Source organism: Passer domesticus, chromosome 36 (assembly GCF_036417665.1).
Source record: "Passer domesticus isolate bPasDom1 chromosome 36, bPasDom1.hap1, whole genome shotgun sequence".
NCBI lineage: Eukaryota > Metazoa > Chordata > Aves > Passeriformes > Passeridae > Passer > Passer domesticus.
In genome coordinates, this window is record NC_087509.1 from 254970 (window position 1) to 268885 (window position 13916).

General features: G+C 47.0%; 1 protein-coding gene across 1 annotated transcript in view; it reads right to left on the reverse strand.

Moving 5' to 3' along the window:
• Window positions 1-216: 216 nt before the first annotated feature.
• Window positions 217-13916, reverse strand: part of LOC135288831 (immunoglobulin epsilon heavy chain-like) — a 77790-nt gene continuing 64090 nt past the window's right edge. Inside the window, exons 6-10 of the mRNA XM_064402217.1 lie at window positions 9056-9346; window positions 6038-6358; window positions 3699-4022; window positions 1985-2316; window positions 217-1553 (exon numbers count right to left, since the gene is read on the reverse strand). Coding sequence (XP_064258287.1) covers window positions 1179-1553; window positions 1985-2316; window positions 3699-4022; window positions 6038-6358; window positions 9056-9346 — 1643 coding nt within the window. The 3' untranslated portion in view covers window positions 217-1178. The remainder of the gene's footprint in view (window positions 1554-1984; window positions 2317-3698; window positions 4023-6037; window positions 6359-9055; window positions 9347-13916) is intronic.

Sequence of the window (13916 nt, forward strand, 5' to 3'; positions counted from 1 at the left end):
AGACTAATAACCACTAATAATGACTAATTAAGACTAATAACCACAGTTTTATGAATTAAACCACGGCATAACCCCAAAAATCGACCCCAAAATCCCATTTCCGACCATAAAACCCCCATTTTTCCACCAAAAAACACCAAATTTTCGCCAATAACCAACTTTTATAGACTAATAACTACTAATAATGACTAATGAAGCTAATTCCCATGGTTTCGAGACCCAAACCATGGAATAACCCCAAAATAACCCCTGAAAATCCCATTTTCCACCCTAAAAACCCCATTATTTTACCAAAAAAGCCAAATTTTCACTAATAATCGATTTTTAATAGACTAATAACCACTAATAATGACTAATTAGCCTAATAACCAATCTTTCATGACCCGAACCATGGAATAACCCCAAAAATGGCTCCCAAAATCCCATTTTCGACCCTAAAAACCCCATTTTTTCGCCAAAAAACACCCAATTTTCACCAATAATCGATTTTTAATAGACTAATAACCACTAATAATGACTAATTAACCTAATTCCCGTGGTTTTATGAACCAAATAAAGGAATAACCCCAAAATAACCCCTGAAAATCCCATTTCCGACCCTAAAAACCCCATTTTTCCACCTAAAAAAGCCAAATTTTCACTAATAACCACCTTTTAATAGACTAATAACCACTAATAATGACTAATTAAGACTAATAACCACAGTTTTATGAATTAAACCATGGAATAACCCCAAAATAACCCCTGAAAATCCCATTTCCGACCATAAAAACCCCATTTTTTCTCCAAAAAACACCCAATTTTCACTAATAATCGATTTTTAATAAACTGATAACCACTAATAATGACTAATTAAGACTAAGAACCACTGTTTTATGAATTAAACCATGGCATAGCCCCAAAAACGGCTCCCAAAATCCCATTTCCGACCCTAAAAACCCCATTACTTTATGAAGAAACACCCCATTTTCACTAATAACCAACTTTAATAAACTAATAACGGCTAATAATGACTAATTAAGGCTAATAACCACTGTTTTATGAATCAAACCATGGCACAACCCCAAAAATCGACCCCAAAATCCCATTTCCGACCATAAAAACCCCATTTTTCCGCCAAAAAAAGCCAAATTTTCACTAATAACCAACTTTTAATGAGCTAATAATTATTAATTCCATTAATTACCGGGGTTTCTGGGCACGGGGCGCTGCAGGAAGCGCAGGGGCAGCGCCTCGTGCACCACGGCGCAGGCGAAGGCCGCGCCGCGCTCCCACTCCTCCCGCGGCACCTCCAGGCGGCTGTAGAGGAAGAAGCGCCCCTCCCCCCCCAGCTCCCGCCGCGCCCGCCCCGTCTCCACCGCGAAATTTTGGGGGTTTTGGGTTTTTTGGAGGTTCTCCTGGTTCTTGTGCCACTGGACGTCGATGGAGTCGGGGAAGAAGCCGCGGACGAGGCAGGTGAGGCTCAGGGTGGGGCGGGAGGAGGAGAGTTCTTCCGGGGGAGGGGGGAAGACGTACACCGAGGGCGGGAAGCGTTTTCCTGCGAAAAACCAAAATTTTGGTTAAATTGGGAAAAAACCCGGTTAAAATCGGTCAAAATTTGATGAAAAATTGGCAAAAATTCAGTGAAAAATGGACACAAAATGGCGGAAAAATGAGAATATTAGGGGAGAAAATGGGGCCAAAAATTTTGGGAAAATTGTGGAATTTTGGGAAATTTTGAGGAAAAAGGTGCGAAAATTTGGAGAAAGTTAATGGGAAATGTGAGAGAAAATTGGGAAAGATTGGGGAAAGCTTGAAGGAAATTGGGGAAAATTTTGGGTAAATTTGGGCAAAGTTTGGGGAGAGTTTCACAAAATTTTGGGGAAAATTGGGGAAAAAATTGGGGAAAAAATCGGAGAAAGTTTGGGGAAAATGAGGTGAAATTTGGGGGGAAATTGGGAGAAACTGGGGAAAAACTTGTTGAAATTTAGAGGAAAGTTTGGGCAAAAAATTGGGAAAATTTGATGAAAATTTGGAGAAAGTTTGGGGAAAATCGGAGGAAAAACGGAGGAAAAATTGGGAAAAAATTGGCAAAAATTGGGGAAAAATTGGGAAAAATTGGGAAAAATGGGGAAAATTTTGGGAAAATTTGGGTGAATTTTGGAGAAATTTTGGAGGAATTGTAGAGGAATTTTGGGGTGAAATTGGGGTGAAATTGGTCAATGAAGTCCAGGGAGAAGCCGCGGCCGAGGCAGGTGAGGCTCAGGGTGGGGCGGGAGGAGGAGAGTTCTTCCGGGGGAGGGGGGAAGACGTAGACCGAGGGCGGGAAGCGTTTTCCTGCGAAAAACCAAAATTTTGGTTAAATTGGGAAAAAATCCGGTGAAAATCCGGTGAAATTTGATGAAAAAAATTTTTTTTTTTAATTTTTTTCGAATTTTTTTGGAATTTTTAAAAATTTTTTTGGAATCTTTTTGGAATTTTTTTATTTTTTTTTTTTTAATTTTTTTTTGAACTTTTTAGAATCTTTTTGTAATTTTTTTAACTTTTTGTAATTTTTTGGAACTCTTTTGCATTTTTTATTGGATTTTTTATAAATCTTTTAAAATTTTTTTCCGAATTTTTTCTGAATTTTTCCGAATTTTTCCTATTTTTTTCCGAATTTTTTCCTAATTTTTTCCTAATTTTTTCCGAATTTTTTCCTAATTTTTTCCTAATTTATTCCTGATTTTTTTCCGAATTTTTTCGTAATTTTTTCCTAATTTTTTTCCGAATTTTTTCCTAATTTTTTCCGAACTCTTTCCGAATTTTTTCTGAATTTTTTCCGAATTTTTTCAGATTTTTTTCCGAATTTTTTCCGATTTTTCCCGATTTTTTCCGATTTTTTTCCGAATTTTTTCCGAATTTGTTCCTAATTTTTTCCTAATTTATTCCTAATTTTTTTCCGAATTTTTTCCTAATTTTTTCCGAATTCTTCCAAATTTTTTTTCGATTTTTTTCCGATTTTTTTTCCAATATTTTTCCGAATTTTTTCCGAATTTTTCCTAATTTATTCCTAATTTTTTCCGAATTTTTTCCGAATTTTTTCCGAATTTTTTCCTAATTTTTTCCGAATTTTTTCCTAATTTATTCCTAATTTTTTTCCAAATTTTTTCCAATTTTTTTCCGAATTTTTTCCTAATTTATTCCTAATTTTTTTCCAAATTTTTTCCGATTTTTTTTCACGAATTTTTCCCGATTTTTTCCCGAATTTTTCCGAATTTTTTCCGAATTTTTTCTGAATTTTTTCCGATTTTTTTCCGAAATTTTTCCGATTTTTTTCTGAATTTTTCCGAATTTTTTCCGAATTTTCCCGAATTTTTCCCGATTTTTCCCGTTTTTTTCCGAATTTTTTCTGAATTTTTTTCCTAATTTTTTCCGAATTTTTTCTGAATTTTCCCGATTTTTTCCGAATTTTTTCCGAATTTTTTCCTAATTTTTTCCTAATTTTTTCCTAATTTTTTCCTAATTTATTCCTGATTTTTTCCGAATTTTTCCGAATTTTTTCCGAATTTTTCCTAATTTTTTCCGAATTTTTTCCGAATTTTTCCCTAATTTATTCCTAATTTTTTCCTAATTTTTTCCTAATTTTTTCCTATTTTTTTCCGAATTTTTTCCCGAATTTTTCCCGAATTTTTCCCGATTTTTTTTTTAAATCCCCCCCCCCCCCCTTTAACCCCTACCTTGCCGCCTCTCCACCCTCCTCTCCAGCGGCGCCGGCAGCTCGGCGTGCCCCACCCGGCAGACGAAGGCGGCGCCGCCCTCCCAGTCGCCGGTGGCCACCGGCAGCTCGCTGGCCGCCGTGAAGGTCCCGTTGAAGTGGTGGCTCAGCCGCAGCGGGAGGGGCTGGCCAAGATGGCCGCCGCCCACGCGGCTCCAGGTGACCGAGAGCCCCTCGTCGCTGGGCAGGCTGGTGACCAGGCACAGCAGCCGCGGCGTCTGCGTGATGAAGAGGTCGGAGGGCGACGGCGGCAGCGCGAAGACGGAGATGGGCGTGGAGCTGGGGGCTGGGGGGCGAGAGGGGAAATTGGGGTTGGGTTGGGTTGGGTTGGGTTTGGGGTCTTGGAAAACCCAAGAAGTTGAGTTGGAGTTGAGTTGGGTTGAGTTGAGTTGAGTTGAGTTGAGTTGGGTTGAGTTGGGTTGAGTTGGGTTGGGTTGAAGAACATCAAAAGTTGAGTTTGGGTTGGGTTGGGTTGAGTTGAGTTGAGTTGAGTTGAGTTGAGTTGGGTTGAGTTGAGTTGGGTTGGGTTGAGTTGGGTTGAATTGATTGGGTTGGGTTGAGTTGGGTTGGGTTGAGTTGGGTTGACTTGGAGAAGTCAAATGTTGAGTTTGGGTTGAGTTGAGTTGGGTTGAGTTGGGTTGAGTTGGGTTGAGTTGAGTTGGGTTGGGTTGAGTTGGGTTGAATTGATTGGGTTGGGTTGAGTTGGGTTGGGTTGAGTTGGGTTGACTTGGAGAAGTCAAATGTTGAGTTTGGGTTGAGTTGAGTTGGGTTGAGTTGGGTTGAGTTGGGTTGAGTTGAGTTGAGTTGGGTTGAGTTGGGTTGAGTTGGGTTGGGTTGGGTTGACTTGGAGAAGTCAAATGTTGAGTTTGGGTTGAGTTGAGTTGAGTTGGGTTGGGTTGGGTTGGGTTGAGTTGGGTTGGGTTGGGTTGAGTTGGATTGAGTTGGGTTGGGTTGGGTTGAGTTGGGTTGGGTTTGGGGTCTTGGAAAACCCAAGAAGTTGAGTTGGAGTTGAGTTGGGTTGAGTTGAGTTGGGTTGAGTTGGGTTGAATTGATTGGGTTGGGTTGGGTTGGGTTGAGTTGGGTTGGTTGAGTTGGGTTGGGTTGAATTGGGTTGGGTTGATCTTGAAGACCTCAAAACTCCAAAATTTGGTCAACCAAGACCCCAAAACCCAACTGGAGGATCTTGAAGACCCCAAAACTCAAAATTTGGTCAAACCCAAGACCTCGAAGACCCCAAAACTCAACTGGAGACCCCAAAACTCAACTGGAGACCCCAAAACCCAAAATTTGGTCAACCCAAGACCCCAAAACCCAACTGGAGGATCTTGAAGACCCCAAAACCCAACTTGGGCTAAACTGAAGACCCCAAAACCCAACTGGAGACCCCAAAACCCAACTGGAGAACCTCAAAGACCCCAAAACTCAAAATTTCGTCAACCCAAGACTACAAAACTGAACAAAAGAACCCAAAACCCAACTGGAGGATCTTGAAGACCCCAAAACCCAAATAAAGACCCCAAAACTCAACTGGAGACCCCAAAACCCAACTGGAGAACCTCAAAGACCCCAAAACTCAAAATTTGGTCAACCCAAGACCCCAAAACCCAACTGAAGACCCCAAAACCCAACGGGAGACCTCAAAACCCAACTGAAGACCCCAAAACCCAACTTGGGCTCAACTGAAGACCCCAAAACCCAACTGGAGGATCTTGAAGACCCCAAAACCCAACTAAAGACCCCAAAACTCAACTGGATACCCCAAAACTCAACTGGAGACCCCAAAACCCAACTGGAGGATCTTGAAGACCCCAAAACCCAACCAAAGACCCTAAAACTCAACAGAAGGCCCCAAAATCCAAAATTTGGTCAACCAAGACCCCAAAACCCAACTGGAGGATCTTGAAGACCTCAAAACCCAACTGAAGACCTCAAAGACCCCAAAACTCAAAATTTGGTCAACCCAAGACTACAAAACTCAACCCAAGACCCCAAAACCCAACTTGGGGTCAACTTGGGGTCTTGAAGACCCCAAAACTCAACTGGAGAGTCTTGAAGACCCCAAAACCCAACGAAAGACCCCAAAACCCAACTAAAGTCCCCAAAACCCAACCGAAGACCTCAAAACCCAACCCAAGACCCCAAAACTCAAACTTTGGTCAAACCCAAGACCTCAAAGACCCCAAAACCCAACTGGAGGATCTTGAAGACCCCAAAACTCAACCCAAGACCCCAAAACCCAACAAAACCCCCCAAAACTCAACCAAGACCACCCCCAGCCCCGCCCGGCCCCGCCCCGCTCACCCGAGCAGCGCCCGGCCGTGGCCTCGCTGACGACGCCGGACGCGGCGTGCGTCGCCCGGCAGGAGAACGCCCCGTCCCACCAATCGGCCGTGGAGACGTTGAGGCGCGACACCACCCGGAACGTCCCGGGGGCGGGGCCGGGCGTGGCCTCCTCCGTGTGGGCGTGGCCCCCCGCCATCGGCTCGCCGTCCTTCAGCCAATCCACGGCGACGGTGGGCGGGGCCAGGTCGGTGATGAGGCAGATTAGCTCCACCTCCAGGTGGGAGGAGCCGCAGGATTGGAAGACGGAGACGACCGGTGGGCGGGGCTTCAAGCCGTCAACTATTAAACAAACATGACGTCATAATTATGCAATAAAAAGGGGGCGTGGCCAAAAGGGGGAGGGGCTCGGACCTACCTGGGGCGGTGGCGGTGGAGGGGGCGGAGCCTACGGTGGAGGCCGAGGTGGGAGGACCTCAAGAAACGGGGAGAAACTCGAGATTTTGGGGGAAATCCGAGAGATTTTGGGGAAATTTGAGAAATTTGGGAGAAATTTGAGGAATTTTGGAGAAATTTGAGAAATTTGGGAGAAATTTGAGGAATTTTGGAGAAATTTGAGTTTTTTGGGAGAAATTTGAGGATTTTGGAGAAATTTGAGGATTTTTGGAAAATCTCGAAAGTTTTGGAGAACCTCGAGGTTGGAGAACCTCGAAAATCTCGGAGAAACTCAAGAATTTTGGAGAAATTCGAGAATTTGGGGAGAAATTCAAGAATTTTGGAGGAACTCAAGAATTTTGGGAAAATCTCAAAAATTTTGGAGAACCTCGAGAATTTTGGAGAAATTCAAGGATTTTGGAAAAATCCAAGAGTTTGTGGAGAAACTCGAGAATTTCGGAGAAAATCAAGAATTTTTGGAGGATTTCAATAATTTGTGGAGAAATTAAAAAATTTCGGAGAATTCCAAGAATTTTTCAAGAAACTCAAGAATTTTTGGAAAATCTCAAAAATTTTGGAGAACCTCGAAGTTGGAGAACTTCAAAAATCTTGGACAAACTCAAAAATTTGGGAAAAATTCAAAAAGTTTTGGAGAAACTCCAGAATTCTGGAGAATTTCAAGAATTTTTGAGAAATTCAAGAAATTTTGGAGAAATTCAAAATATTTTGGAGAACCTCGAGGTTGGAGAACCTCAAAAATGTTGGAGAAACTCAAAAATTTTGGAAAAATCCAAGAATTTTTTGGAGAAACTCAACAATTTTGGAAAATCTCAATATTTTTTGAGAACCTCAAGAATTTTTGGGGAACCTCAAAAATTTTGGAGAAACTCAAAAATTTTTGGAGAACTTCAACAGTTTTTGGAGAATTTCAACATTTTTGGACAACCTCAAGGTTGGAGAACCTCAAAAATATTGGAAAAATCCAAGAATTTTTGGAGAATCTCAAAAATTTTTTGGAAAACCTCAAAAATCTTGACGAACCCCCAAAAAATTTTGGAGAACCTCAAAAACTTTTGGAGAATTTCAAGAATTTTGGGAAAATCCAAGAATTTTTGGAAAATCTCACCGATTTTTAGAAAAACCTCAAAAATCTTGCAGAACTTCAACAATTTTTGGAGAATTTCAGCAATTTTGGAGAACCTCAACAATTTTGGGGTTCCTCAAGGTTTCGTCGAGTCCAAAACCCCAAATTTTTGGGTTGAAATCGGGGGATTTTGGGTTTTTTTGGGACCTACCTGGGGTCGCGCTGGAGACCCGGGAGGGGGCGGAGCCTACGGAGATCCAGGGGCGGGGTCAGGCTCGGAGGCTCCGCCCCCCTTCCCCGTATGCAAATTTCGGGGGGTTTTTTGGGTGGGCGGGGCCAGGACCTACCTGGGGCGGGCGCCGTGGTGGGCGTGGCGGGGGCGGAGCCTACGGAGACGCCGCCGGGGGTTGGGGGACGTCGGGGGGTGGGGACCCCTAAATTTGGTCAATCCAAGACCCCAAAGACCAAAAATCCCAAAATTTGGTCAAACCAAGACCCCAAAGACCCAAAATCCCAAAATTTGGTCAATCCAAGACCCCAAAGACCCAAAATCCCAAAATTTGGTCAATCCAAGACCCCAAAGACCAAAAATCCCAAAATTTGGTCAACCTAAGACATCAAAGACCCCAAAACCCAACTTGGGGTCAAGCCAAGGTCATCAAAGACCCCAAAACCCAACTGGAGGATCTTGAAGACCCCAAAAATTCAAAATTTGATCATTCCAAGACCCTCAAAGGCCAAAAATCCCAAATTTGGTCAACTCAAGACCCCAAAACCCAAAATGAAGACCCCAAATACCCCAAAACCCCAAAATTTGGTCAAACTCAAGACCCCAAAGACCAAACACCCAACTGGAGGATCTTGAAGATCCCAAAACTCAACTCAAGACCCCAAAACCCCAAATTTGATCAATTTGAGACCCCAAAACCCCAAAATTTGGTCAAACCAAGAACCAAACCCAACTTGAAGACCCAAAACCCAACTGGAGGATCTTGAAGACCCCAAAATCCAAAATTTGATCATTCCAAGACCTTCAAAGACCAAAAACCCCAAAATTTGGTCAACCAAAGACCCCAAAACCCAACTGGAGGATCTTGAAGACCCAAAACCTCAAAATTTGGTCAAACCAAGACCCCAAAACTCAAGTTTGGGTCAATCCAAGACCTTGAAAACCCCAAAACCCAACTGGAGACCCCAAAATCCAAAATTTGGTCAACCAAAGACTGAAAACCCAACTTGAAGACCCAAAACCCAACTGGAGGATCTCAAAGTCCCCAAAACCCCAAATTTGATCAATTTGAGACCCCAAAACCCCAAATTTGGTCAATCCAAGACCCCAAAACCCAACTTGAAGACCCCAAAGACCCCAAAACCCAACTCAAGACCCCAAAACTCAAAATTTGGTCAATCCAAGACCTAAAACTCAACTCAAGACCCCAAAACCCCCAAATTTGATCAATTTGAGACCCCAAAACCCCAAAATTTGGTCAAACCCAAGACCCCGCCCCCTTTTCACCGACCTTTGACCTGGACGCTCTTGGTGGTCGCCGTGGCCGCGTGCCGGGCCGTGCAGGTGAAGCTCCCGGAGCTTCCGGAACCTTCCGGAACGAGGAGCCGGCTGCCGGCCTTGAAGAGCCCCGATTGGCTGAAGACCTGGGGGATGGGGGCGGGGCCCGGCGAGGGGGCGGGGTCCCAGCTGAAGGCCACGGGGGCGGGGACGAAGCCGGAAGCCAGGCAGCCAATGGGGCGGGAGGGGGCGGAGCCGGCGGAGCAGGCGGCCAATGGGAAGAGGGCGGGGGGCGTGGCCCGGGCTGGGGGTGGGGGGAGAGAGAAAAAAGGGGCGGGGTTAGAGGTGGGGGAGGGGAAAAAGGTCCCGTAGGGGGCGCTGTGCCCCATAGTTTCGATCCTGCCCCATAGAAAGTTCTGGAAGGATTTTCCTGCCCCATAGATCCGATCCTGCCCCATAGATCCCAAATCGGCCCCATAGATCCGATCCTGCCCCATAGAAAGTTCTAGAAGGGGCTCTCGGACCCATAGAAAGTTCTAGAGGGATTTTCCTGCCCCATAGATCCCAAATCTGCCCCATAGATCCGATCCTGCCCCATAGATTTTTCCCTGCCCCATAGAATGTTCTTGAAGGATTCTCCTGCCCCATAGATCCGATCCTGCCCCATAGAAAATTCTAGAAGGGGCGCTCGGACCCATAGAATGTTCTAGAAGGATTTTCCTGCCCCATAGATTTTAAATCCTCCCCCATAGATCCGATCCTGCCCCATAGATTCGATTCTGCCCCATAGAAAATTCTAGAAGGGGCTCTCGGACCCATAGAAAGTTCCAGAGGGGTTTTCCTGCCCCATAGATCCCAAATCTGCCCCATAGATTTTTCCCTGCCCCATAGAATGTTCTTGAAGGATTCTCCTGCCCCATAGATTCGATTCTGCCCCATAGAAAATTCTAGAAGGGGCTCTCGGACCCATAGAAAGTTCTAGAAGGATTTTCCTGCCCCATAGATCCTGTCCTGCCCCACAGAAAGTTCCAGAAGGATTCTCCTGCCCCATAGATTCGATCCTGCTTCATAGATCCGCCTGCCCCATAGAAAATCCTATAGGAGTTACTCTGCCCCATAGGGGTCACTTGGACCCATAGATCCCGTCCTGCCCCATAGATCCATCCCTGCCCCACAGATCTCCTGCCCCATAGAGAGCCCCCTGTCCTTTAAGGACCTCCCTGCCCCATAGAAAATCCTATAGGGACTCTCCTGCCCCATAGATCCTATCTGGCCCCATAGCGATCCCTGCCCCACAGATCTAAAATCTGACCCATAGATTCCATCCTGCCCCATAGATCTTCCTGCCCTATAGTAACCCCCCCTGCCCCATAGATCTCTCTGTCCTATAGGGGTTCTTCTGCCCCATAGATCCCGTCCTGCCCCATAGATCTTCCTGCCCTATAGAGACCTCCCCGCCCCATAGAAAATCCTATAGGGGCTCTCCTGCCCCATAGATCGTCCTGCTCTTTAGGAACAGTTCAGGCACCCCTGCCCCATAGATCCCGTCCTGCCCCATAGATCCCGTCCTGCCCCATAGATCTCATCCTGCCCCATTGATCTCATCCTGCCCCATAGATCTCCTGCCCTACAGGTCCTCCTGGCCCCATAGAAAATCCCAAAGGAACTCTCCTGCCCCATAGATCCGCTTGCCCTATAGGGACCTCCCTGCCCCCTATAAACTTCTAGAGGGACTCTCCTGCCCCATAGATCCTCTCCTGCCCCATAGATCCTCTCCTGCCCTATAGGGACCTCTCTGCCCCATAAAAAATCCCATAGGGTCACTCGGACCCATAGGAAATCCTATAGGGGTTCTCCTGCCCCATAGATCCCATCCTGCCCTATGGATCCTCAGAGACCCCATCCTGCCCCATAGCGATCCCTGCCCCATAGATTCCCCTACAGTACAGCTTGGGGACCCCTGCCCCACAGATCCCAAATCTGCCCCATAGATCCCGTCCTGCCCCATAGATCCCCCTGCTCTATAGGAACAGTTTAGGGACACCCTGCCCCATAGCGATCCCTGCCCCACAGATCCCGTCCTGCCCTATAGATCCCCCTACACTATAGGGACCCTACAGTACAGCTTAGGAACCCCCTGCCCCATAGATCCCAAATCTGCCCCACAGATCCCGTCCTGCCCCACAGATCCCAAATCTGCCCCATAGATCCCGTCCTGCCCCATAGATCCCCCTGCCCTATAGGAACAGTTTAGGGACACCCTGCCCCATAGCGATCCCTGCCCCACAGATCCCGTCCTGCCCTATAGATCCCCCTACACTATAGGGACCCTACAGTACAGCTTAGGAACCCCCTGCCCCATAGATCCCAAATCTGCCCCACAGATCCCGTCCTGCCCCACAGATCCCAGATCTGCCCCATAGATCCCGTCCTGCCCCATAGATCCCCCTGCTCTATAGGAACAGTTTAGGGACCCCCAGCCCTACAGGAACCTCCTGCCCCATAGCGAACCCCCCTGCCCTATAGGGACCCTACAGTACAGCTGAGGGAGCCCTGCCCCACAGATCCCAAATCTGCCCCATAGATCCTGTGCCCCATAGATCCCCCTGCCCCATAGCGACCGCTCCTGCTCTATAGGGACCCTACAGTACAGCTGAGGGAGCCCCTGCCCCATAGATCCTAAATCTGCCCCATAGATCCCATCCTGCCCCAGAGCGATCCCTGCCCCACAGATCGCCCTACTCTATAGGGACCCTACAGTACAGCTGAGGGAGCCCTGCCCCACAGATCCCAAATCTGCCCCATAGATCCTGTTCTGCCCCATAGATCCCGTCCTGCCCCATAGCGATCCCTGCCCCATAGATCCCAAATCTGCCCCATAGATCCTGTTCTGCCCCACAGATCCCAAATCTGCCCCATAGATCCAGTCCTGCCCCATAGCGATCCCTGCCCCACAGATCCCCCTACTCTATAGGGACCCTACAGTACAGCTGAGGGACCCCCTGCCCCATAGATCCCAGATCCTGCCCCACGGATCCCAAATCTGCCCCACAGATCCCAAATCTGCCCCACAGATCCCAAATCTGCCCCACAGATCCCAAATGTGCCCCACAGATCCCAAATCTGCCCCATAGATCCTGTTCTGCCCCATAGCGATCCCTGCCCCACAGATCCCAAATGTGCCCCACAGATCCCAAATGTGCCCCACAGATCCCAAATCTGCCCCATAGATCCTGTTCTGCCCCATAGATCCCATCCTGCCCCATAGCGATCCCTGCCCCACAGATCCCAAATCTGCCCCATAGATCCCGTCCTGCCCCAGAGCGATCCCTGCCCCACAGATCCCCCTACTCTATAGGGACCCTACAGTACAGCTGAGGGAGCCCCTGCCCCATAGAACCCATCCTGCCCCATGGACCCTGTGCCCCATAGATCCCCCTGCCCTATAGCGACCGCCCCTACACTACAGGGACCCTACAGTACAGCTTGGGGACCCCCTGCCCCATAGATCCCAAATCTGCCCCATAGATCCCGTCCTGCCCCATAGCGATCCCTGCCCCACAGATCCCCCTGCTCTATAGGGACCCTACAGTGCAGGTGAGGGACCCCTGCCCCACAGATCCCAAATCCTGCCCCATAGATCCCGTCCTGCCCCAGAGCGATCCCTGCCCCACAGATCCCCCTACTCTATAGGGACCCTACAGTACAGCTGAGGGAGCCCTGCCCCATAGAACCCATCCTGCCCCATGGATCCTGTGCCCCATAGATCCCCCTGCCCTATAGCGACCGCCCCTACACTACAGGGACCCTACAGTGCAGCTTGGGGACCCCCTGCCCCACAGATCCCAAATCTGCCCCATAGATCCCGTCCTGCCCCATAGCGATCCCTGCCCCACAGATCCCAAATCTGCCCCATAGATCCCGTCCTGCCCCATAGATCCCAAATCTGCCCCAAAATTCCCATTTTTCACCATTTTTTTGGCTTTTTCACCCCAAAATTCCCATTTTCGGGCCATTTTTGGGTCCTTTTATCCCAAATTTACTCCCCAAAATTCCCCCTTTTTTTGGGATATTTTTTGGCCATTTTATCCCAATTTCATCCCAAAATCCCCCCCAAAATTCCCACTTTTAGGACCATTTTTGGGTCATTTGATCCCAAATTTTCTCCCTAAATTTCCCCCTTTTTTGGGACATTTTTGGGACATTTTCCCCCAATTTTCCCCCAAAATTCCCCGTTCGGGACATTTTTGGGTAATTTTATCCCAAAATCTTTTTCCCAAAATTCCCCTTTTATTGGGACATTTTTGCCCAATTTTTTCTCAATTTCCCCCCAAATTTCCTCCACAGAATTCCCTTTTTTTGGGTCTTTTCCTCCCAAATTTTCCCCCTAAAATTCCCTCTTTTTTTGGGACATTTTTGGGCCATTTTACCCCAAATTTCCCCCCCAAAATCCCCATTTTTTCCCATTTTTTGCCATTTTTTCCCCAAATTTCTTCCCTTAAATTCCCTTTTTTTGGGAAATCATTTTATCCCAATTTTCCCCCCAAAAAATTCCCATTTTTCATCATTTAATCCCAAATTTCACCCCCTGAAAATTCCCATTTTTTGAACCATTTTTTAACCTTTTTCACCCCAAATTTTTTCCCCCCAAAATTCGCATTTTTGGGACTTTTTTTTTTGCCATTTTTCCCCATATTTTCCCCCAAAATTCCTCCCCCTCCTCACCTGCTCCTCACGCGGCTCCTTCTGCTCCTCTGCCCCTCCTCCCCCTTCCCGCCCCTCCCCCACCCCCAAATTTCCCTTTTTCGGCCCCAAAAAACGGCCCCGGGGCGCCCCCTAGCGGCCGAACCCGGGAACTGCACCCCAAAAATTCC